The sequence below is a fragment of the Nilaparvata lugens genome, chromosome X (assembly GCF_014356525.2).
Source record: "Nilaparvata lugens isolate BPH chromosome X, ASM1435652v1, whole genome shotgun sequence".
Classification (NCBI taxonomy): domain Eukaryota; kingdom Metazoa; phylum Arthropoda; class Insecta; order Hemiptera; family Delphacidae; genus Nilaparvata; species Nilaparvata lugens.
Genome location: NC_052518.1, coordinates 93,555,804 through 93,583,205, shown reverse-complemented (window position 1 = coordinate 93,583,205; position 27,402 = coordinate 93,555,804). Strand labels below are relative to the sequence as shown.

At 32.7% G+C, this 27,402-nt stretch overlaps 1 protein-coding gene across 2 annotated transcripts in view; it reads right to left on the bottom strand.

Moving 5' to 3' along the window:
- LOC111059113 (protein FAM214A) overlaps nucleotides 1-27,402 on the bottom strand; it is a 45,969-nt gene that overhangs the window by 17,142 nt on the left and 1,425 nt on the right. Inside the window, exons 1-7 of one of the 2 annotated variants that reach the window (XM_039442715.1) lie at nucleotides 16,310-16,329; nucleotides 12,188-12,389; nucleotides 8,557-8,750; nucleotides 6,580-6,805; nucleotides 5,387-5,510; nucleotides 2,575-2,676; nucleotides 391-616 (exon numbers count right to left, since the gene is read on the bottom strand). In XM_039442715.1, coding sequence (XP_039298649.1) covers nucleotides 391-616; nucleotides 2,575-2,676; nucleotides 5,387-5,510; nucleotides 6,580-6,805; nucleotides 8,557-8,750; nucleotides 12,188-12,389; nucleotides 16,310-16,314 — 1,079 coding nt within the window. In that variant the 5' untranslated portion in view covers nucleotides 16,315-16,329. Of the gene's footprint in view, nucleotides 1-390; nucleotides 617-2,574; nucleotides 2,677-5,386; nucleotides 5,511-6,579; nucleotides 6,806-8,556; nucleotides 8,751-12,187; nucleotides 12,390-16,309; nucleotides 16,330-27,402 lie in introns of those variants that run through there. The other variant, XM_022346733.2, reaches the window with a different exon arrangement.

The window sequence follows — 27,402 nt, the reverse complement described above, 5'->3', positions numbered from 1 at the left end:
GTTTAATTTAGTATTTCTGGAATTGTTAAAAACCTATTAGAACTTATCTGTTCAGAATTCAAACATATTATTAAAATTGTATTGCATTCAAAGGTGTTTCACTTATGCCAGTAGTTTTTCACCTCCAGCCGTATTTTACAGATCGTTGATATAGATATTTAGAATAATAACTATTATTGTTTTTTTTTTCTAATTGTCACATCTATGTATTGTTTTCCTGTTTTTGATGAAATAAATTGAATTGAAAAAAGGTATAACTCTTTTTCCACGGAGGCCTCTTAGATGAGTCTCAAATTTGTACGTAGATAAATTAGGAGCTTAATATGAAGATATTTGTATGCTATTATTATAAATTTGTCTCAACTTGTCAATGAATTCACTTAAAGTTACCTTAAAACGGTAAGAACCTCCTGAACTTCTTTCTGGCTCAGCTCAAAATGGAATTTTTTGGTACTCGGTGTTGGTGTACTCTGCGGAGCTTTCTCCTCATTATTATTGATGTTGTTATTATTGGAGTGCAGATTGTCAGTGCTACACTCCAGATCTTCTTCTCCATAGCTGCAGTGGTGTTTTCCAGTTTTTTCACAACCAGTTTGCATACGGTCATCAACTAATCCTACAATCAAACAAGACAAACTGTTGAGAGTCGAATATCAAATATCAAAGTTGAAACATGGTTGAAATGGACCTTACAGTTGTGTTGTGGTACTTTTCCATAATGAAAACACAACTTGAAATTATTAACCATAAAAGTGGTTGACAATTTCAATTTGTGTTTTCATTTCATGGTTGAAATTGAATTAAAACATAGTTGAATAGTTGAAATTTCTATATGAAATATCAACGGCTCAATACAAACAAACACATTTGAAAATGAAGAATTTAAAACATTGTGTACCTATGTAAAATTATTTGCTACCTTTGTCATATTCTTTATAGAGAAAATAAATAAATTCAAGTATATCAAAATTATAGCCAACTTAGCAACTCATTCCATTATTATTCATTTATTTGATTTATCAATACAATTACAAATCATATAGCAATGACTGAGAGAGAGAGAGAGAGCGCAACAGACTCAGCCCAAAACTACTCTTCTCCCAAATTTTATAAACAGTGACATTTCCAAAAGATATCCTATAGGTTACATTTCACTTTCAACTCAATGACAAAGAAATGAAAAAGTAAAAGCAATTGAAACTTTAGTAGTTTTGTTTTGCTTTATAAAGTTTTGTGAGAACAGTAGACATCGTGCAGTAAAAATAAAACATAGCCTCTAGCTTGCAAAGGCTATAGGCTAGTGCAAAATTATCCATCTGAAATGCTGACTGAATTTGATTAATTTTATAGTCTGTTGTTTAGGAGTAATGTATATAATGATATTAGAGAATAGAATAAAAATTGAAATTTTGAAATGTTTTATTCAAAAGGGTAATTGAGAAGTTTTATTTAGAATTTTTAACAACTACAGTATAGCCTATACGAAAAATCTGGTGTGGTACACTCACACAACTTTCCTTGCTCATTGATCTATAAGCCTCATTCTTAAAAGAGGATAATTTCGGGGAATAACATTATGCTAATTAATTAAAACTATGATTATACTATTGTTATTGTTTTCAGAGTACATTTTCCTTTGTTTGAATTATGAAATTTGAAGATTTTTTAAAAGTTGCCAAAACAGCTGTTCTACAAATAAAATATCGACATGTGTTCTTTTGAGCAAACTGCTCTACCTACCTACCTTATGCACGAGAAGGAGGTTACAAAGTAAATTTCTCAGGGATGGGGTGGACCCCCTGTTAGTTTCCCAGGGAGGAGACTCATGCCAGTTAATAGAGCTGATATGCTCATGCCAGTTAATAGAGTTATCGTGTTCACAGACCAACACCCAAAAATCATGTTTTTGGACTCAGGGGACCTTGAAACGTATAGAAAACATGAAATTTGGGTACCTTAATTTTTTTTGGAAAGCAATACTTTCCTTACCTATGTTAATAGGGCAAGGAAAGTAATGAAACATATAGAAAACATGAAATTAGGGTACTTTAAATTTTTTTGGAAAACAATACTTTCCTTACCTATGGTAATAGGGCAAGGAAAGTAAAAAGTGCACAGTAATATTAAGGTGCGTACAGACTTTCGCTCTGCTCCGCAATCGAACGTCACTCAAGCAGATTGATTGATGATCGACCGGGGAGCAAGAGTGGAACGCGAGAAGAGCTAACATCTCCCGTAACGTTCATGATCGGAGCGATTGCGGAGCGATGGCGGAGCGAAGGTGGAGCGTGCGCGGAGCGTGTTGGAGGCGCGTATATCTGTACGCACCTCAAGAGTATGGAAAAATTAATTATCCTTCATGTTATCATGAAATACAAAATTAAAAAAAAACTTACACATATGTTGACCAGGAATTCAAAAAGTGTCATTCCTGCCAAATCTTATGAAAATCTATTCATGCGTAAGGCCAATGAGTGACAAATAAAATAGTACACTAGCAATAGCAAATCCGGTCGAGTTAAAACGTAGACCTCACAACGCTCGGTCAAATGAGTAGAGCAGTATTGTACTAACCCGATAAAAGTGGGATCGGAAGCCCTGTAGTTCTTGACTGGGTTCCCTCTGCAGGTCTGGATATTCTCTGTGTACCGGAGCGCCTTGATACATTTGATGAAACTGCAAATTAATTAATATTAGAAAAAAATATTCACCAACAGAACAACAAAAAAATGCACTAAGTGATAGAGTCCAATATAGTAACAAGTTGATAAATAGTGCGTGAAGTTTTCGGTTCAAAATTTAATTTTTTGGATAATTGTTTCTAATTCTGTGAGATTTAGTTACTCATGAAATCTATTTTTGATTAAAGATTTTTTAGTTTTTTGAAGTGTAAATTGTTATTTTAATAAGTGATAGTAGCTTAACCTACAATTTAATTTGGAATGTAGTGAAAATTTGAGAAGGGAAACTTTTGGGCATAAGCCTGTTGGGCCTTCTCACATAAGTGTAATAATTGTAGATTACTGAATAAATAAATAAATAAATATCAATATAGTAAACTGGAAATTGAGAAATACATTATATGTTTTTATGTTTTAAACAAAATTACTAATAGATATAATCAAATTATATTATTATATTGATAATGCCCAGTTAAAAAAGGCACAATTTTTGTGGCGCTTACAATAATTATTTATAATTAAGATGTTTAGAATGAGTATCATTATATTTAGTTTCAAACTTGGTAAGTAACGGAGGTAGTGAGTGTAAGAGAGAGCCGACTGCGCCCTAACTTCGCTCTCTAGAGAAAATAAAGGCATTCATTCTATTCTATCTGTAGTTTTTCTCGAACAGATAGATTCAGTATTATATTTTATAACATTGGTCTTAAATTACAGTTTTTCTAAACTCATTATGTACAGTATTATTGATTATTAAGTATCTAGAAACAAGTGAAATTCAAATTGATTATCATATGACAGAGAACATAATAAAAGAAACATTATCAAAAATGTGCATCATATATAAAACGTTGATAAATAATATTAATTTGAGTTGGTATAAGTATCTATATACTGAAATAGGTGGCATCTTTCATGCACATCAGTAAAAAAAGTAAAATTGTAACCCTTCCACGGAGGCCTGTATTTAAACTATAACTGGCAATTTACAATTTTATCCTTAGCTTTCATAAAGTAATAAGTCTCAGAATAAAGATTTCATAACTGAGGGCCGTTTGAACAGTGAAAGCTCTAACAGAATTAAATCAGCTGGTGGTTTAAACTCAAAATGAACCACTTTAGCCTATATCATACAAGACTTGATATGGATTTAATTCAGTGGATTGAGATTTCGTTTAAACTGGCACTGTGGAAATGTCACTTTGTGTTATTATAATAGAAGTAATATTTAAAATGATACAGTATATGAAATAATATTTAAAATCTTAGAAATAATGATAACACAATTAAAATTATGGATATCTAGCAAAGCAAGAATTCAGATGAGAAATAATATTGAATAATTCAATATGAAGTGATAATTAAGTGTTATATTTTAATATAGTTTGGTGTTTTGATTTCTCTAAATTCAAAATTTTTAGCTTATATATATTTTTGGACGAAAATTGAACTTTAACGGTTTACAGTAGAAACATAACCTATTTTTTGGACATTTTATTAATTTATCAAAATTTGGGAATGGAATAGATTTGGGCCAAGCCTGTTGTTCCTTCCTAATCATATTTATATGATTTGTGATTCTGTCCACGAATAAATAATGAAGCAAGCTAGTTTGCACATTTATAATGAAATAATTTTTCAAACATTGACAACGACATCTATCAATAGGGCCTAACGGCCTATCATGAGCAAAGACCAAAGGCATAACTCTCTAAGCCCATGATAAGTTTAGAGGTGAAACTTCAATATGAATCAGAATAATTTTTTTTTAATCTATTTCAGAAGTTGATGTTTTTCTAATTTGATGGGCCTGAATAAGTTATTTGTTTTTTATCGATTTTACTATTTTAATTGAAGCGAGATTTTTTAGTAATATTATCCTGAGTTGTAAGTCTATAATTTATTCAGTTAATTTTTTTTGAAAATATGTATTATGTAAACTGATATATTATTGTAGGTCTACTATTCAAAAATAAATTTCTATTTATAGTTCCAATTACTGATCATCTATCTAATTTCAATTTATCTTTCCAATTGGAATTTATTTGCCGAGTAATGGGTAAAAGTTCTTCCAATTCAAAAAGGAAAAAATGAATCAAGTTTTCAAACTAATAGGAACTCAGTATTCAACTAGTGACAACTCAATCCATTAAGCTTAACGATCACTCGTTAGATTTTTGATGATTTTGGGGGAAATACATTTAATCCATTGGAATGGTCATTCCTTAGATATTTATATTTATTTATCTCTCAAAATTCGACTGAGTCGAATGAAATAAAACTGTAGAATTTGAAGATATATGTGTTTTTATTTCATTATCCTTCTGTTGTAAGATAGTGGCAATCTACAATGATTATAGTTATTGAAAACTTAATTATTGGTGAATAAAAAAATTTTGAATATAGTCAACTGGACTGCAGTTATGTGGCTTTACCAGTCACTTTCTGAGTAGTTGTGAAGGTGATTTTGTGGTAGTTATCCTTACTGAATGAAAAGATAAGATATTGTTCAACCACAGATTTATAAAAAAACGAGAATTTTGAATCGCATTTTCAACAGTACTGGTAAAGCAACGGAACTGCAGTTGCACGATATCGAATTCATAGACAATAGATAAAATTTCGTTAAAACACCAGGCATTCGTGCAAAACTGTTTTTAACCTTAATTTGAAATGAATGAATATTTAAGAGTGTTGGATATAACCTTGCCGAGGATCTCCCAGCAGCGGCTGTTCTGTGGTTGAGCGCTTGCGTACGGGAGCTTCACAGTGCACAGGACATGAAACTATGCACATCGTCTCACTTCTCGGCAGGGTCTGGACTGACACCTGTAATTAACAAATTATTCATAATTAGAGAAAATGATGTTTGAGAAATCACAGATCAATATTAATTAAAACCATATTACAAAAAAACAGCGTTTTCCCACCAATCTACTATTCAATATATTTCCATTAATGAATGTTGAGCAGATTTTCATAAAAACTTTAGTAATTTACATTTTCAATAATAAGGACACTTTTTTCAAAGAAATTGAACACAGTCATCTAACCAGAAACCAAACAATGTCACGTTTATTTAATCCTACTATTAGTATCAGTTTGCAAAGGCACAATTCATTTTACATTTCCCAATGGCTGTATAGAAACCTTCCTCCAGAAATAGTTGAGGCTGGGGCGGGCCGAGTCACTGTAGTGTTAAAGCGCAGAATTTCTGAATGGTTTATGCATGTTAGATGGCAGGATGCAGATAATTTAATCAAATCACCTTATGTTTGAAATTTTAATTTTAATTTGTTTCTCTATACTTATAAAGCCCAATATTTTTTTATTGTAACACAGCTAATCTTAAGAGCTGCTCCCACACACGGACTGTACTCCGATGGGTTGCAGCGTTTAGGAGTACTAGTTCTGTGATGAAAAAGAAACCACCTGGTCTTCCCCGTCCCCCGGAAAGTGTAGACCGAGTCAGAACGGCAGTTGTTACTAGTCCTAGACGATCGACTCGACGACACTGACTCGGTCTACATTTTCAGGAGTACGAACTGAACGGGAAAGACCAGGTGGTTTGTTTTCCATCACAGAACTAGTACTCCTAAGCGCTGCAGCCAATCGGAGTACAGTATTTCGATCGGGCATTGCACCTCGACGCCCAACTCTAAAATATTTACGGAAAAGCGTTGCACTGTGACTACAGATTCATTGTTTCTAAAAAAAAACTGCTCAACAGCGAACACACGATGTTGTACGTTCCAACGCTCATAGCAACTGAAATGGCATAGTATGGGTCGTCTGCCAACATTCGTTCCAGGGCAATACCCTCTACCGTTGACGAGTACTAACTGTTCGAAAAACATGCGTTTCCTCTGCACAACCCGTTATAAGTACAAATACTCACTTTGATATTCAAATTCCTGTTGACGCTGGCAAGAGGGAAGCTATGTTCTATAGGCTGACGAGAGAACTGGGAAGAAAATGCCTGCTCTGGAAGGGTCAAACGGTAGCACACATTCTGAGGCGACTGTCCACGAGAGCTGCTCCACCAGGCGGACAGCTGCGAGAAATGCAGCTGCGACCGCACGGCTTGCAGCAGTCCGTTGATTGTCATCGGCACAATACTTGATCTGCAAACACACCACAGTCACACTCATCAACAAACAAACTTCAAAGATAAATAAAATAGATGAATAGTGTCGGCTGAAAGTGAGAGTGAAAGTGAATATATTTATAAAAAAAATTCTTAATGACTGGTTAAAGGAGGTTGGGAGAACGAATATAGAAGAGATAAAATTCATTCATTGTATAGATTTAAAGCAAATTTCGTGTAATGATGGTCCAAGTTCAACTCTAAATCTTTACATATTTTATACTTTCAATCCTCAAAACTTTAAATCTTTTCCGATATTAATATCTGGAGATAATTCATTCATTGATAAAGCAAATGTCGTGTAATGGTGGTCCAAGTTTAACTCTAAATCTTTACATCTTTTATACTTTAAATCTTTTCCGATATTAATATCTGGTTTACCCAAGAATTTGATAAATGCAGGTACGAGGACAATCCAACGTTAGCCAATCATCGTCAAGACCCTCCTCCATACACAGGTTTTGCCTTTGTGGAGAGTTTTAATTAAGTTTATTAAAAAATAATGTTGTATTTTTTTTGTAACTACGATATAATATAGCAGTTAGATTTAGTTATTATGATTAATTATTCAAGTTCAACTGTAAGTTTTATTTATGATTATTTGGTTGTAGAAGATGTGGCGATGTTGTATGATTTGAATTTTCTACCCTGTTATCATGGATAATAAAAACCAATTTGATTTGATTTGATCAGTTGATTCCATGATTTTAATTTTTTACTGGAAGAAATAAATTGAAAAAATTTACAAAAATGAAAAAATAAATTTTAAAGGAACAGATATAATAAGCATCATCAGCTGATAAAAAGAGATATGCGTGGGTTCGTGGCGCATGAGGCTGTACGCACGTTTATACCTGAAATGAATCAGGTGCTACTTGGGAACTCCTTATATTCCTTTTCCTTTAAAAATAAATTTTAAAGGAAAGTGAATAAATTGTAAAAAATTACAAAGAGGAAAGTAACTTTTAAAGGAAAGGAAATAAATAGTAAAAATTTACAAAAAGGAGAATACATTTTAAAGGAACGGAAATAAATTATACAAATAAATTTGTAAATGTTTTTACTGGAGGAAATGAATTCATTTTTTTACTTCAGTCTGGTCTGGTTTCAGAGTTACCAAGTAGCACCTGATTCATTTCAGGTATTAACGTGCGAACCCACGCATTTACCTTTTTATTAGCTGATGCTATGATGCTTATTATATCTGTATCTAAGGGCGAGACCATATTAAGAGTTTCTTTTCAGGCGTTTCCACGCTAATTTCATGCTAAATAAAATATAATTGATTATTTTAAACGAGAATGAACAGTTAATATTACATCAATAAACCTGTTTCAGCTACCGTCTATAGAAGGCATTGACAAGACAGAGAATCGGCAACGTTTTTCTCCTTTCTTTCTACACTGCCATTGTTAGATATTGAATAAATAATACTCTTCATATCAACCAACCATCTTTATTTTAATACATTCGAGACTAGACTGTTATTAACGTTCTGGTAACTAATGTATTGAAATCATATGGTAATAATAAATATCATCTGTAACATCTCCCTCTTAAAGACTTTATATTAGTCATATATTATCCTACAATCTTATAATGTCATATATAACGTGGACCTCACTATAGGATAAAACGGTTGTGATTGTTAACTTATATTCACTTATTAGGTTCTGATGGGAATATTCATCTATTTTTCACATGGAAGGACCTAATAGGACTATTTACCTATTTTTCACCAACGAAACTGTCCATCGCTCGAGCAGAAGATCATTAGGAGATGGAACAACAGCAATGTCTGAGCTCTGAGCCTTTTCACGACCACACTGACAATCCGCACACAGCAACACTTCGACACACATCGGCAATGAATTGGCACACAGCAGAGACATATGCTTACGCAGCTTCTCAACTCGCTCGCACTGCAAATCAAAATTAATACTCATAATATTATATTGAAAAATGAGAACAAAATTTCCTTCAACTTCAGATGGAGTTCTACCGTCCAAACTTGAATAAGCTTTTGTAAAAATAATTACACAAAGTTTTCGTTATTTTTTCATTTTTTATTAATTCTCTAGCAAAATATGATGTATATTTCTTTTTTTTTTGCACTTTGTATTTATCTTCTTTTATCTTATACTTTTGAAGTGTCATATTTATTTTGTGTAAGTTTATTCAACTTTTGTAACTGGGCACCCGCCGAAAAACCTTCGGGTATGGCAGGACCCTCAATTGTTTGATTTTCGAATAAAATTTTTGATTTGATCTTTGACAGTAATCAAAATCAAATCATTTTACAATTCTATAGAACATAAAAAAAAATAAAAATATAAAGTGCACACAAGCAAGTGCATATTGGTCTAGGCCCAATATCTTTTCAGAATATTGTACAACATAGTTTCCCAACTGCTCATACTTTCATACGATTTAGTAGGCTATGGTCAGGTTGCACAAAAGCCGGTTAAATTTTAACCGTCATTAATTTTACAAGAACCAATCAGAGAAGGCTTCATTGAAAAGGCGGCTTCTCTGATTGGTTCTCGTGGAATTCTTCTTCTTCTTATTTGGCATTACAACCCAGCACGGGTCACAGCCTCCCTCAATTTCCGCCTCCAAGCATCTCTGTCCACCGCTGCACTTTTCCATCTTCGCACCCCAATTACTGCTGCATCCTTATCCACTACGTCTATCCATCTTGTTCTGGGTCGCCCTTTCCTTCGCCGGCCATATATTTTCCCTTCCATTGCCATCTTTGGGGGGGTAGGCATCGTCAGCTCATACCAGGTGTCCTGCCCACCTCAGCCTGCGAACTCGCATCACAGTGGCTATATCTGCATACTGGTACAGCCTATAAAGTTAGTCATTATGCCTCCTACGCCAGACTCCTGCTTCCTGTATGCCTCCAAAACACTCTTCTCAGGATCTTTCTTTCAAAGACGCCCAGCATTCTTTCATCAGCCACCGTAGTTGCTCATGTTTCACTACCATACAGTAAGACAGGCATGATGATTGTTCTGTATAGCAGCAGCTTGGTCTTTCTACTGAGAGTACGTTTTTTCATCAGAGTTCTCGTGCAATTAATCACGGTTAAAATTTAACCCGCTTTTGTGCGACCGGCAGTATGTGTTTTAATTCAGCAAGTAGTACTTTTGTTCTGCCAGATTAATGTAAAGATTCTATTTGATCCAGTATTTTTATTAATTTATGTGAAATTGTATTATATTAATAAAAACAATATAAAAACTTGTAGTACCCTTTATTAAAGACTTTAAAATATTTTAACGACTAGTTTCGACCATAGGTCATTTTCAAGTTAAAATGTAAAAAATAAACAAGTTGATACTAGATAATATGAAAATATTCTTATTTTCAAATGACCTATAGTCGAAACTAGTGGTTAAAATATTTTTAAGTTTTTAATAATAAAGGGTACTACAAGTTTTTATATTGTTTTTATTAATTTGAACAAAAGTAGCCCATATAAGTGAAGTGATTGTATTATATTTTATGGATCAGGATTTATTGTATTGACTTCATTATTGCTTTGGCAGAATAAAAATGATTTGATTGATTGATTTGGCAGTAAGATCCACTTTAAACTATCAGTATGCCTCATAAGACACATCAATGCTTCTTATCCAAACATTGATTATGATGATTTAATTATTGAAGAAAATGTCACTTTACTCACTTCAATAATAATTGTCAGTATTCCTTATAAATTTTTCTTCAAATTTCAATTTTTTTATTTGCATAAATAACTATCATGAATGCTTCTTATTCACTCCCTGGATAAAGAGGCAATACAGTGTTTTTTGAGCTCTATGTCTGTTGTCTGACCTGCCATCTTGATAATTAGTTCATTCTTGAATGAGTTTATACAGAGTGATTAAAAAGTCCTTCCGCAGTGAAATTTATACCAAAAAACCCCTCAAACACTCGAAAACAAGTATTTATAACAACAACAGGGTTTTAATTTATTAAACTTACGTGCAGGCCTAAAATCATTACAGTAGATGTTCAAAGTGGCCTCCTTGTGTAGGGGGAGTAACTTGTCAAACGAGTTTTTAAACAGAACACAATATGCCACCACGCAGCTACTGGCGAGATACTTTTTGATCACCCGGTATTTCGACGCAATCTATCCAGCAAGTGCTAGTCATGGATTAGATAAGATTAAATTTCTTTACTTATAAATTAACTTCACTTATATGAGCTACTTTATTAAAATTAATAGAAACAATATAAAACATGTAGTACCCTTTTTTATTCAAAACATTTTAAAACTTTAAAACATTTCAACTACTAGTTTCGACTTCTTTACTTATAAATTAACTTCACTTATATGAGCTACTTTATTAAAATTAATAAAAACAATATAAAACATGTAGTACCCTTTTTTATTCAAAACATTTTAAAACTTTAAAACATTTCAACTACTAGTTTCGACCTACTTTGACTTTTTATTTTTAACTAGAAAATGGACAAAGTAGGTCGAAACTATTCGTTGAAAAGTTTTAAATAAAAAGGGTACTACATGTTTTATATAGTTTTTATCAATTTTGTTTACATATGTATGTTACAATATTTACTGGCTTATACACAAATTTAAATTAAATGACAGTATTGCTAATTATTCAGAGTTTTACAAATTATGAAAAATTAATTTATGAGAATGAAGATTAAATGCAATTTGAAGAACGACAAGATAATATTGAGATGTGACTACATGAGTCGACGGTGTTCCAACAAATAATGGTCGTTTCTCTGATAAGGATACAAAATAATAACCTTTCCATACCATCCCATAAGATAAGATATCAATTTATTCAACACAGTATATCATACATGTAATACAATCAACAGTTGAACATCGTCATAGAGATTAATTTGAAATAAACTACAGAAAGAAACCATACAACAATGAAATATGGGAATTGGAGAAAATTGAACCGATATAATTAATGCAATGCGCATTATACTTGTATTAATACAATAATCTGTAAGTGCTAATAAACAACTTGTAAGTGTCAATATCTATTAGCTATCACAGAAATTGATAACTCTGTAGTAGGCCTTTGCAGCAAGAAAGCTGTATAAACTACTTTCGAAAATGCTCATTGACTTAGATTTCAACTCGGGAGGCAATTTATTGTATAACTTAACACCAATGTAAGGAGGTATTTTCTCATACAGTTTCAACCTATGCTACATGGATGGAGACTACTGAATAGTAAATACTGGAGTACTGAAATACTGAAAAATCTGAATACTGGATTTATTGAATACTGAATCAATGCTGATAATTTTGAAGTGGCAAACAATTATCATAGAATGTAGAGACAGATGTAATTACCAGGAAAGAATCATCGAGACAGACGTGTTTGTTGCGATTTGCTTGAGTGTTAGTTGAAGATGGACAATGACATCCCTCGCTGTAACCTTTCTGAGTGCCCGGACTAGCCAGCCGTCCTTCAACTATCAGCGTACCCAGCTGGACAAACGCCTCCACCTCACCCACACCACACCCTTCCAATCCCATCGCGTGCATCTTCTTCCTGCAAACAAACACAACAAATTCAAAAAATCATCCATTATTATTTATTTAGCGTGAGGCAGATACACAACACATGTAAAGCTCATGAGTCTGAAATACGTGAATATACACTGTATAGATGTTGTGTAGTTTTTGGTTAGGAGAACATACGTTTGTCAGACCGCCATTATTTGCTAGTCCATTTAGCGTTACCCAATGTGCACCATGGAGGCGAACTAGCGTTACACATAAATCATCCATAAAAAGATAGAATGCAGATGAATGAAGAAAAATAGAACCCACGATGGGTATTCCATATATGATTCATTTTGAAAACCAAACTATATTTTTAATGCTCAAGGCTTAGGCCTGGTTGCACAAAAGCCGGTTAAATTCTAATTGTGATTGATTCCATGAGAACCAATCAGAGAAGCCGTCTTTTCAAAAACGCCTTCTGTGATTGGTTCTAGTGAAATTAATCACGATTAAAATTTAACCGACTTTTGTGCAACCGGGCATAGTGATTGAGTTTAGACTATTATAATCATTATTACAACTTCTCTGAAATGACGTTGTCTATTTCACATGTGATTTATTTTGAAAACCAAACTTAAGTTTCAATACTTGTAATAATGACTATTATTACCACTTTAATTTTATTCGACAACTTATCTGAACCGACGTTGTCTATTCCACTTGTGATTTATTTTGAAACTCGAACTATAATAATGATAATTATATTTCAATGCTCAATGCATAATTTTAGTGATTGAGTTAAGACTCTATTAAAACGCCAATTAAATTTTCCGGTGAGATTGTTTGCCATTTAAACTATGGTACGGTATATTGTTAGTATATACAATGCTTTTTATTATCTTCACATGACGATTGTTTATAACATTTGTAATGTTCGATGACAAGAATAAAGATTGATTGATTGTACACTCTGAAAAATGAAAGATGGTGCCATTTCAAGATTTTTTCAGAACTACTTCGATTATCGAATAGATGAAGTAAACCGGATAGAATATTGAGACAATTTGAACAAAACAGTGGTGCTTTGTTCTATGGTTTACATAAGTATAAAAACATACACTAGTGAGCCCCCCCGTCTGGAGAAGATACCCAAAAACAATTATTGTACTTGTTATGAAATAAGGAACTTATAGAACTTTATAGTTTACTCGATTACTCCGTATGGGTGAATAAGTCATTGCCAAGATTATGGATGTATAAGTCCAAATCAAAACCCAAGACAGACAGCTGAATTCACCTGTCGGTGCATGAAGGTCAGACTCCCAAAATACAAATCAACAGTCAGCTGGATCACTACAATTTATCCCTTATGCACCTTCAATGTTATCCTATAACGTCAGAAATGACGAAGGAGTGAGCCATTTTCGTTGGACAATAAACTCGATCTGTACAATGATTCAAATAATATTTTGTTGAAAATTTGAAGTTGAGTGATGAAAGATATCGAAATAATCTTCTAACAAATCCATAAATGGACAACGAATCGAGGCTTTGGTCATTAGTGAAAACTCAATACGCTCTTTCAACCAATATTTCTTTTCTAAGACAGTTTCCAATGAGAGAGATAGTTTATTTAAATATTTATTCATAGTTTGCCATGGAAACAACACTTAAACCCCCAAATGTGCTTCTCCATCTTCCTCAACAAAAACTCTAAATGCATATTCAAAACAAAAATGACTTCGAGTAGGAAGAGAAATTTAAATAAGCTATTGAAGTAAGTGAAGGTATGAAGAGTAGAAAAATTGTTGGTGTGGTGATCATGATAAAGAAGATGAAAAGAAGAGGAAGTTGAAATGAGGAGGAGATGAGAATGATCATGATATATATTATATACCAATGACAAGATTATGAAGACTGTGGGGGAAATATTTGAAAGTTATAATGCCAATTCAAAAATAAGAAATTACTTCAACTGAGTATGATATTTTTTTTATTGGATAGAAATTAAACTATTACACAAATGATGAGTTGAGGAATAATCATCATCGACTGTTTATGATGTACTTATTGTATGAATCGATAAAGAATAACGAGTTCATCTATGCATAACTGAGCAATACAGTCATTCTCAATATATTCGTTGTGGTGATAAAAGTAACGAGAAAAAGTGCCAATTAAAATAGATACAATATCAATGATGAATTAGGTATTTATGCAGTCGCAAAATTAATTCCTGATAAACATTGATTTGAATAATTATTGGAGCAGCCCACCCGTGCTAATATATATTTAATAAATAAAAAGATTAGATGTTACTTTGTTGGTATAGTTATTGTTCATAAACTCATACAGATCAATTATGTACCGAAACACTAATTACGTACTGTAACACTACTGTAACATTACTGTACTGTAATACAGTAATGTTTCAGTACAGTAATCACTGTACTGTAATGTACTGAACTGTAATGTTACACTACTGTAACATTACTTTACTATAATGTACTATACTATGTTTACTATTATGTTTACTATAATGTAATCGTTACCGTAATGTTTCACTACTATAGCATTACTTTACTGTAATGTACTGTACTGTAATGTTACACTACTGTAACATTACTGTGCTGTAACACTAATTATGGACCGTACCTAATACGAACTACTACCTATATAAGGACCCTAAATACTTGTATTAGAATTGAAAATATCCTACTGATATGAATGATATAAATAACGCATCCCAAAATAAACAATAACATATTGTTCGTATATTTATGTAATAAACTGTATAAACTCATCAAGATCCACATCTTGAATACATAGTTTTGTTTGCGACTGCGTTTGCAGATAACAGAAGAGAAGCCTGATTGATTTATTTATCTATGTCTCATCAACTTTCAATCTACTTCAAAAACTATTTACAATCAAATTAAATTGGTTTCACTGCTGCACTGATAAGCTATCGATAAGATAAGTTGAACTGCATGCGCCTGCTACCCCCAATGTAAGGATGACCACTTCAAGAGCCGAACTCCTCTAAATACCATTTATAAGTTTGAAAATCGATTCTCAATGGTTCGGAATCCACCTACTGCTTCAGGTCTACTTATCTCTCATCATCATTACCCACGCACAAGCCTAGAGCTTATGTGAGCATCTTCCACAGCAATAAAAGGATTACACAGGTCCCTGAATAAATTAATTCACATCAATATCAGTTTAGAATAGAATAGTTTTGCGCCAAGCCTGTTCTTCGTTCCCGATCATATATTTATATGATTTGTAATAAATGTATCCACAAATAAATAAATATTAATGTCCCTGTTGAAGAGTAAATCAAGCATTCACAGATACATATTTATTGTATTTTCTTATACTGATCTGAATAATTAGCTCATTGAGCTCAATGATCACATGAACAGTACCCTAGATGCTTCCATTTTACCCTTTATAAAAAAATATATATATACATATACTATATCTATTCAAGTTCATATTCCTATTCTGTAACTCACAATGGAAAAGGAAAAAACTTCATAGTTAGTAGACACGCATTTCCTTTATAAAACAAAAACTGCTTTCTATTTATAACATCAAGTTATACTGCATATAATTCGATATTTTATGGAGATGCTCTTGCTCTATCTATTTTTAGTTCAAGGGTTTGATACTATGACACACTTCAAGAAAATATTGAATTTTATTTCAATTTTTATTCTTTCAATTTTTTATTTGATCTATTCTCAGTTCAAGGGTTTGATACTATGGCACACTAATAAAAAAATATTGATTAAAAATGGGTTAGCATATTTTATCTGTTCATTGAACTGAACTTTGCATCTTGAAAGTGTTATTATACATGGCTATCACTAGACATCTAGGGCATGCCAATTTCTAGTTGGCATAACATCGCATTTATTGCAAAACTCAGTTCTAAAATAATTTACACTTCACTCTTACCTCATGGTCGAATTCTGAGGTTTGAGATGAATGAAAAGTTGGTTATATCTCTGAGGAATTCCTGTTACAAAGCCAACATTTTACAGAGACGTTTCAACAGAACCACGTCCATAAAACAGTTTATACTTTCGAAATTCAAAACTCTAAACAAAGTGAAATGCTCCTCTGACTCGGAAACCTTGAATGGTTGTAAGGTAATATTAGTGCTTATTGGAATTCAAAGAGAGAGAAGTTAGTACTTCCATTATCTTCCCGACATAATCCAATTTTGACAGATTAGTACATCCCTTATCTTCCCGACATAATTGAATTTTGACAGGAATGATACTTTGACTTCATTAAAAGAGCCCCTTAAAATGTTAAAGCTTCGAAAAGATTACAAGAAAATTAAATCTTAGTTTATCATGGAACGGTCTCATTTTTTCTCGTTCGTGTAATAGTGTGAAATGGAGTAGGATAGATCTTTCCTTATCTCTGGTTCAACATAGTTCATATTTGATTGGAAATAAATAATTCATATTAGATTGATTGCAGAGATCGATGGAAGAAATACGAATAAATCAAATGAATTAACATCAGGCCTAGCTCAAATAATTTTCAAACTGATTTATCTCTTATAGGTTTTGTTTGAATGTATTGAAGTAAAATTTGCTTGTGATGTGAATAAATTAATAACATTTTATATTTTAAACAAACAAGTCTTGAGCAAAGTCAAATGCATATCAGATATAACACAGTCAACAGTGGTCATACAAATATACAATAAAACATACCGTATATTGATGAAATGAACTGGATTCACAATGTTTTAGAATCTAACTTTTGAAAAACTCACTGAAGCAATAATTTGGCCTTACAATCAGTCAGTCATATCCTCGTATCATTGTCCTCGTTTGATACAACGTACCTCTCTGTTTGAGAAGCCATTAACCTGGATATTACTATCAATATCAGTGCTGGAGTCACCATTTCCTTGGTTGATATATTCCTTGCTGCCCTTATCTATTTTCAATTTAATAGAAAAGATAAGACGTTGATATTTTCTAAACCACTATATTACAACATCAACGTCTTCTTTTTACTATGGAAAAATACCACAATCTTCCCATAAAAATAGATTATAACTACTATTTAAAGACTACTTATGTATCCTTTCTATTGTTGTCGATCTACCCTTATACTCTTAGCTATTTCATATGCTTAATATGAGAAATGTAAGTGAGAAAATTGGGGAAACTTTCAAGTGCAGTTAATTGAACCATGAGACATATGAATTTTTACTACCTTTAACATTCTTTAGTTATTCAATGTGTTAGAATGAAATATAAATTCTCAAGTACTCTTTTGAGACGTTCAATAAATTCACCACGATATGAAGTTAATGTGTTATGAGCATTTAATTAAATTAATTCCTAATTGAAGATTAATTTCACTAACGGTGGTTATTGCACTAACGAAAGCCCTCGAAGATACGGATTATTTTAAAATAACTTAGGTATTTTCGAAAGTTTCTAATATAGCGTCTTTCAAAATACTAAATTGAATAATTGTTTATTGGAATGGAAGATTCTAGTCATCGATTATTTTGAGAAACTGAAGTTTCAATTTACCCTTGGGGAAAATTGCCGTAATCTTATATCCTAATGGAAAATTTCCCTACGCGTTTATCCTCATGAAAAATGAATTCAAATTCAAATTTATTTATTTTGCCATAAAATAATAACTCAACTTGCAAAATGGCACTACCGGCAAAGAACAAATGAAAACACATTCCCCTGGTCATCACATAAATTTTAAAATCGCTTAATTTTCCACACTATTTACAAACTTTCAATCTTGATTTAAAAATTAAAATTGTTGGACATATTGCAATGCTGTTAGTTCAATATCTCCCAGCTTTGGAATGATATTTCATTTTCTCATACCTACTAAAATACAGTAATTTTGAGACATATTGTATTTCAATATTTATTTTAGGAAAACGCCGTATTTGGCCTTAAAAGGGAAGGACCAACACTTCCCTATTATTATTAAAGCATGATAAAAAGTTTGGTAAATCTAATTAAGTGTTGATTAATCTCAATTATAAATGAACAACTGATTCAATAAAGTGTTGGCGAGGGTTAAAACCGATAAAAGCACCTTTTGATTATAGAAACATGTGAATAGTGAGTATGTCAGAGCAGCTGAGTAGTAGTAGACAACGGATCTAAATTTAGCGGTTCCCTAGCTTCTCATCTTCTCGATTTTTACCACTTCTTCTCCATTTCCTTCCTCTTCTTGTTGTTGTTCTTCTTCCTCATCTCCTTTTATTTCATCTTCTTCTTTTTCTTCATCTCATCTGGCTGTTGTGGAATTCACTTTACTGAGGTTTCCATTTATGTCGATCGTCAACTTTATTTTGGCTACAGTCAATTTCCCAACAATATCAGATTATGGAACTTGATTAAATTTAGATTCAGCATCTCATTACTTCAATAACCTCATGACTTGGTTATGAATCTTCTAAAAATATAACAACCATCGAGAATAAATAATGGTTTGCCTGCCAGTGTTTATTGTTGTGACAGCAATGTTGCCATTGAACTTTCTGTGTACATTTTTTTCATCTTCCACTGCCTGTTTTTTCAGATTTACTGAACTTCTCACAATATTTCTCTTGATAATAATTAGATTAATCTTAAAATATGAATTAATACTAATTATTGTGACTAATGTTCCAAAAATAAAACAGATGACAAATAATATTATAAACATTTTCTATATTGATTGTAGAAATAATTAGAAGTATTTAGATAGTAATTAGAAGTTTGTTTGTTTCGTAAGAACACCACAAATAATGTTCATTATTATACAGAGTGAGTCATATGTATGGGAACCTTTCAATAAATTGGAGACTGTTGTAGATATAATACTGTAACTTTCAGGATAAGTTATTGGTCAAATACTCTACCTTTTGACGTACAACTGAATTTCAACCCCTCATAAGGGGGTGACTTAGGAGTTGTAACTCGAATATTTTAAATGTAAACTCCCATTGTGAAGTACATAATTTCAAAGGCCTTTTTGAAACAAGAAAAATGTTTTATGATACCTTGTATCCAAAATGGCGGCTGATTGAAGTTTTAGTTTTTAAAGAAATGAGGAGTTGTAACTCAAATATTTTGAACATAAACACCCATTGTGTGATACATCATTTTAAAGGTCTTCTGGAAACTAGAAAGATGACATCAACAACAATATTCTATGATACTTTTATTCAAAATGGCGGCTGATTGAAGTTTGAGTTTTTAAAGAAATAAATTTTAACCAGCCGCCATTTTGAATAAAAGAATCATGGAACATTCATGTCATCATTATAGTTTTGAGAAGGTCTTTAAGATGATGTATCACAAAATTGGGTGTTTACGTTCAAAATATTTGAGTTACAACCCCTCATTTCTTTAAAAACTAGAACTTCAATCAGCCTCCATTTTTTATGTATCATAGAAAATTTTTGTCAATGCCATTTTTCTTGTTTCAAAAAGGCCTTTGAAATTATGTACCACACAATGGGTGTTTACATTTAAAATACTCGAGTTAAAACCCCTAAGTCACCTCTGAGGGGTTGAAATTCAGTTGTACGTCAAAAGGTAGAGTATTTGACCAATAACTTATCCTGAAAGTTACAGTATTATATCTACAACAGTCTCCAATTTATTGAAGGGTTCCCATACATATGACTCACTCTGTATATCAAAAACCCCTCTTTGTCGTGACATTTTCTTCTGATACTAATCTTCTTTTACTTTCGGCTTCTATTCCACCACATCACAGTATAAACACACTGATAATTTTGTAATCTGTCAACCCTCCATTGTTAATTGCTCAATTATTTTTGCTTTCGCTCGATTGAATCATGCAAACGATAAATGGAACAGGAAACAGTATCATATCTTCTAAACTTTGGTACTGTTGTCATTGTCAATGCTAAGTATCATTGTTACATAAAACAGGAATTTGCTATCAACATTTCTCACAATAATAATTATTGAAGCAATATGATAAATAATGTTGGATCATAGGCATCAATCCTGGTTGAAATGTGCTGGTGAGAGATAATATGATATAACCAGCATTTTACCTTTATCTTAAGCTTTTCAAAGTTCATAACAATCTCTCATCTTATACATGCTTTTTTATTCAACCAAGCAATTGACTATGAATAAATACAGACGTTTTATAAAAATTGGAAAATATATTTATTCTATTCTGACAGAAAATCGGCTTGCGGTTAGAGTATTGGAATGAGCGTTTAAACAGTGCTCAAGCCATTTGCGCAAACTGGCAGGCCAAAAGTACGTTTTCACACAAGCGCACGCGAATCCTGACCACAACTGCCTCTAGTTTGACTGTCTCGTGATTTTTATTTATTATTACCTATTCAAGTTTTCATGCTAAATATATTAGTGTTTAGTTCTCAAGTGTTTCATAATTAATAGTGTCTATAATATTAGTATATCATAATAATTAATAAATATGGCAAATTAAAAAGATTTCCTGAGTAATTTAATAGAAGTTTATAAATCTTTGTCTATGGCAAATTTAGTCCAAAGAATTCAGTGATCGCTAGGCTAAATCTCATGCTTATGATGCCCTAATAGAAAAAATGCGATCAGTTGACCAAGAAGCTGACAGGCAGACTGTGGATATATGGATACTATGAGTGATCTGGATAACAATCTGATATAGATCAAAACTGATTTGGATAGCTACTGCTTCCATAGATAACTGCTACTGACAGCAGTTTAGCTGGTTTTTAGGTTAGTATCAGTGAAATTCACAAGCCAAATTGCACAAACTGAGCTGAGCGTGTAAACAGAAGAATTTTATTTCGCTCGTTTGCGCAAATTTGGCTTGCGCAAGCCAGTTTGCGCAAATGGCTTGAGCGTGTAAACCCAGCATTAGAGATGGCTGGAAAATAAAATAAAATTTAAAATTATGGTGAAAGTGGAATGAGAAATAATAAGACAGTATTTCAGTTATATATGTCATTGAACTATATATCACGACCGTGAACAATGGTAGACTAATAATTTATTACTTATCGTGTTTACAGTATGATGAAGCAATTACGTGTCTTTCGACACATTTCCAATCGTATTTCCAACAATGATGAGGATTGTTTGGCAACGTTTGAATCAATAGATATTTCCAGTCATAATATACATAATATAACAATATGAAAGGATCCTTAGATTAAGGATACAATCAGGCACAGTGTTTGATAAATGACGTGAGCAGTTAGTTGAATAGAATGGAATATCAAACCACTGGAAGTGATAACGTAGCAGATAAACACTCACTAACTGTCACAAATCGAAAAAGTGGTCTTCCAAGGGGAGTAACAATTTTTTTTCAATTATCTGTCGCCTATTACAACTTACTTATTGATTCTAGACAATTGCATTGTTTCAAGTTTCAACACTACACAATTTAGAAAAGTATTTTAAACTTATCAAAATTCATGAAAATTGATTATTTCAGAATGGTTTAAAATGTAGTATTCTCCAATCTAGCTGTACTTGGGTTTGATTGACATTCCTGGGAAAATACCAGGGGTTTTTGACAACTCCTACACCTGGACACACGAACGTTCATTAAATTTAATCATGATTAGAAATAAAATGACGGTTAATGCCAAGACAACCCATGAGTGAAGCGGATGACGAATTTCATCAACGGTCAATCATGGTTAAATTTAAAATGTCAATGACATGTTTCCTAACGTTGTTCGTTTGAAATCTATTGATTACAGTAGCATCACTGTACATCTTTTACCTTACATATCATTGAAATTGAAAAAAATCAAACTTCTTTCAAATTTTTAGCGCAATTTGAAAATTAATTGTCCTGACAAATCACATGGAAATCGTTTAACGAGTTACAAAGGAATACAACTCGTACCAAGTTAAAACATTAGTAAGAGCTCACGTTTTCTATTCGTTTGCTGAGGATGATGCCCACATGAGCTCTAGGCTTGTGCGTTGGTGATGAGACTGATGATGATGGGAGATGCGTGGACCAACAAATATGTAGACCTAAACACGCTTTAGATGGGTTCCGAACAACAGGGAAGCGATTTTTGAACTCATAAATGGTATTTAGAGGAGTCCGACTGGTCAATCTTACAAAGGGAGTAATTGGCTCATAGAGCTTGACTTATCTTATCGATAGGACCACTAAACCAATTCTCTTCCCAAACTTTTTAAAAATTCGACTGAGTCACTGTAGAATTTGACAATATATGTGTGTTTTTATCTCATTATTCCCAAACTTTTTCGGTCATGATCCACTCAAATGGAGAACAAATTTTCATCAACAAAAAATTATAAAATAATTATGGTAAGCTGAATACAAACAAATTACTGGAGCTTCTTAGAAAGTACAGGTGTCTCAATATGAAGATCCAAGATTTATGGTAGAAATAAATTTAATTTGTAGATTCAAGTTCATTTACAGTTGTAGATAGTTAAGCAATGCATTATGCAATTGTTGAAGTTTCAATATTTAACCAGCTGTTTGTAACAACCAGTTGAACTGGTGTCTAGAACGCGTTGCATCTGACTCGCCATCGAAAAATTGCTCAACTATTAATCAGCATCTAACTAAACAATAGTTCAATATTTATTTCACAAACTAAAAGTATAGCCTAGTTCTGTCTGTAGGTTTGTTCGAGCGGTTAAGCCTGGTTTTCATTAGTAGAGTTAGTGGTAGAGTTCCATGGGTAAGTACTAACTATCTTGCGGACTCTCCCAATGAAAACGTTCATGGTAGAATGGAGTCATGGTAGAGTACTAGTTTTTAGTAGAGTACAGTGGTATATTGCTCCGTGGGATAGTACTCTACCACCTGCCTTCCCCCACCACCGCATCTCACTCTACTCTACCACTACTATGCTAACGATAACAGTCTTGAGCTAGTAGAGTCACTCTAGAGTAGAGTAGAGTAAAGTACATGACATTTTAAGGTTAGTTCTGTTCACTAGACAACACACTTTACCTACTATTCTCAATTGTAGTGAAAACAGTTACTCGACCAAGTAGAGTAGATTTAGAGCGGAGAAGAGTAGAGTAGAGTTAGCTCGGTAGAGTTGGTATTCCAGTTACTCGACCACTAACTCTACTAGTGAAAACCAGGCTTAAGGGTAGAATAGTGTAAAATGAGAGTTAGAGTTGGGGAAGAATAGTGTGAATTAAGAGTAGAGTAAGGGTAGAAAAGTGTAAAGTAAGAGTAGAGTAAGGGTACTACTATTCTCAATTGTAGTGAAAACATTTACTCGACCAAGAAAGTAGAGTAGAGTTAGCTCGGTAGAGTTAGTATTCCAGTTACTCGACCACTAACTCTACTAGTGAAAACCAGGCTTTAGAGACGAAATATATTTGATTCTTGAGTTAATATGGGCCTACTAACGTTTTTGGGATCCTCCCAAGAATATGGGTTTTCACCCCAAACCCCTCAAGAATTTTACTAATCTCTCAATTTGTAGGCCCGCCTAGGGTATATTTTGATAATTCAATAACGCTTTTGACATGTCATACACTAATCTGTCAAGCGGAAAATTTAGTTCCTGTTTCAGTTGAAATGCGAACACCAAGAGTAAGCTTAGCGAAAACGTTGTACCAGTTCGTCTTGATCCCATTTACATGTAGGAACGGCGAGAAACAACTTTGCCTCTATAGTTCATATTCACCTCTCTATATTTCCACTAGCTATCTTGTACTAGCTAGCACAAGCTCTCTAGCATGCTACTCTACTCTCAACTGAAATCTGTCCTTGGCCTCATTGCGTCTCTATCTGTCTCTCTGTCTCTTACCTCATTCTCTCTGTCTGTTACCTCATACCATGCCTTTCGCCATGTGCGTCTGCTTTCCTGCAAACTACGGTGTAGCTATGCTAACTAATAGCCATAACCACGTTAACTATTGCAATATTTCGACACTCAAATTCTCATCTCCCCACTCTTGAATAGAGAATCACTTTACAAATTCGTAAATTCGTAGCTAGGGAGTGTTATCCTAAGCAAGGGAATCATTCATTTACGAGCAGAATTGTCAGATCAAGATCACTTCACATATTCAGTATAAATATAGTGCTCAGCTGATTTTAATGAATAAAAATGAAAATAAAACACATAAATAGGGAAGTTCAAATGAATTTATACGAAATTTAATGTGTACGTTGTGATTGATTGATTGATTATATGCCTTTATTGGGGCGGAGTTAGGACTCCTGGTCCTCTCTGCCACACAACCCTTGAGGGTTGAGTGATTTGATGGATTTGAGTTGAAGGTGTTTTGAGGGATTTTGAGTGTACTTGGGATGTCTCTTTTAGGTTTAATTACTTGTAGTATCATTAATTATCATTTTACGTCTGTAAGTAATATATTTTGTAATTAATAATTATTATTGCTTTGTTTCTTTGTTTTGGTAATATGTTATGGTTTAGTGCTTATTATTGGTTGAAATTGTTTTGTTTTTCAATTGTGTTTAATCATTGTCATATATATCATTGTATATTTAAGGATATGGAATTGTATAGAACTCGTTCCGCGCACACAGGCTTTGCCCATGTGAGGAACCTTCTTCAAGTTTTGTATATGTATATTGTATATTGTTTGTACTTTCTAAGAAGAAAAAGATAATTTCAATTACAGATTAACTTGGACAAAGTTAGATAACTAAAGACCAATGACTTATGTCTCGATAACAAGTAAAAATTTTGAACTTATATCTCGACATAATCAGCTCTTGGTCTTTATGAGAATCTAAATTAATGAAGATCTTTGATTGGAACACTTTCAGAAATTATTGTGTCTTGTCCCGGTTTGATTATATATATTTTAATAATGTCAAAATCATCAACAATATCTTGAATGTTCTTGTAGTACGGTACTCACAAACCAGTTTTAGTGGAACTACGCAGCAAGGCTATTGCGCATCTAATATAATGTATTAAATGAACCTCCATACATTGAATGTGATGAAAATAGATTACCTAATTTCTCCTGCTAAAATGTAGCTCTAAAAGTGAGACATTGTTGTAATTAGTCTGATAAAATTTTGTAGTATTCGAGTAGGCTACTATGGTGGAGTCTCAGTGAAACCTACAACTTAGGTAGGTACCTACCCTATCAATAATAAAAAAAATTGTAGAAAATGGCAATAGAAAACAATTTCTAACTAAGTAACAAATTTAATTAGAAGTATCATTAACATTAGTAGTTTTATTCGTAGCATTGCACAAGTCCTATAAAAGTCTAAGTACGGTATATAAAAATGTCTATGGTAAGAACTTGTTGTTTACTTTGTTGTAGTGAATAAGTGCATCCCTTGAAAACTAATACAGAGTAATAAAACTATTATAATAATGTAACCAAATTGTTTTAAGATTTTATTATTTCTGTGTGGTATGATTTTAATGGCAATAAAAAATCAGACAAGCACTCCCCCACGGATCATAAATCATTTCCAACACGCAAATTATCATTCGACAAATCAGTCATGCACGGAAAACAAATAAATTGGCACAATACCAAACCGTAAATAATGAAATGTTTTGCAATGAATACAATATCAAAGCACATGCCCCACATTTTAGTTTTTTAATTGTTTTTAAATGAAGGAATACATTTTGAATGAGTTTCTAGAGATCACGAAAAATAAAGTTGATTGCATTTTTTTTTACTTGATGAATAGACGGAGACATTGAATTGTAAATAAGTTGAATAATTAACTATTCGAATAACACGTGCAACTACGATATGAACAATGGTTACCACAATACATAGAAAGTTTAATCGATTTTATTACTTCGCCTTTTCAAGTCGTGAAGGAATTTTTTCAAGAAGTTCAACATTCTGGCAGTAGCAATTCTCCAAGTTTTGGTACTAGCTGTATTTATTAATAAAACTGTGAGAATCATTGATAGCTTGAATTCGTGGGATTTATGTAGAAATTCAAAATTCTGACAGTACCATATCTCTATTTTTTGGAACTAGCTGTATTCATAAGAAAAATGACAAGAAATTGCAGAGTAATCAGTTGCGGTCTGAACCGGGGAGCACTGCACTACCCTTTTGTCACAGAAACAGTGCTTTGGAGAGGGGGCCGCTCTACAGTGGATCAATAGTTTTCAATATTCTACCATAGAGAAAAGATAGCATAAGTAAATATCCTATGGTATAGGTATTTTATGTTCCCAATTTTTTGTCAACTCAAGCTGACTACAGTCTATTATTACTGTTTTGGCCAGGTGAGAGTGTATATAGAACGGCATCGTATAAATGAGACTACCAAAGTTTCACAAAAAAAAAACTACTTGGACTATCGGCTTGAGTTAAAAGTGACATTTGGAACATGAACGCCACAATAACATGGGATATCTTCTTGCTATCTTTCCTTTATGATTCTACCAGCTGAGATCAAGATCATCAATGACGTGGAACGGTTCAGGTGGAGATTGAAGGAGATATTGACACTAGCTGCACCCTACTCAATAAAGGAATGTTTCCAGTTGTTTCAATCAATGATTCGGCTTTGTGTTCATGAACTTGATCTTGTGATCTACTACTAATAATAATGTTCTATTAATTATATTCTATTCCCTCTTGTTAGTTGATTTGGCATGTCACACAATATTGATCCATGATTGATTATAAAGTGTGTTTGTCTTAATAAACGTGAAATAAACTAAATACATAGCAATTCAAAATGTTATTTTTTGCTATACTAATTAAAGAAACGATGATTCTTTAAGAATCACTTTAATTCAGCAACCAATGTAAAGATTAAATCTGTTCTAACCAAATAAACTATATTCCTTACAAAACCTATTATATATTAATATTGCATGAAACAAGTTGGAAAAGTTATAGAAGTATGACTAAAAATCAACAACATCATATGTGATGTAGTTCAATTTAATCCAGATCAAGCACTCTATTGTGAGAAAGTTATGAAAATTTAATATCACATCAAGAATTCACTGTCAGTTGACCCAACTGATTGAACTCATTATCTGCATCAAGTGATTAAAAGAATATATCATATTT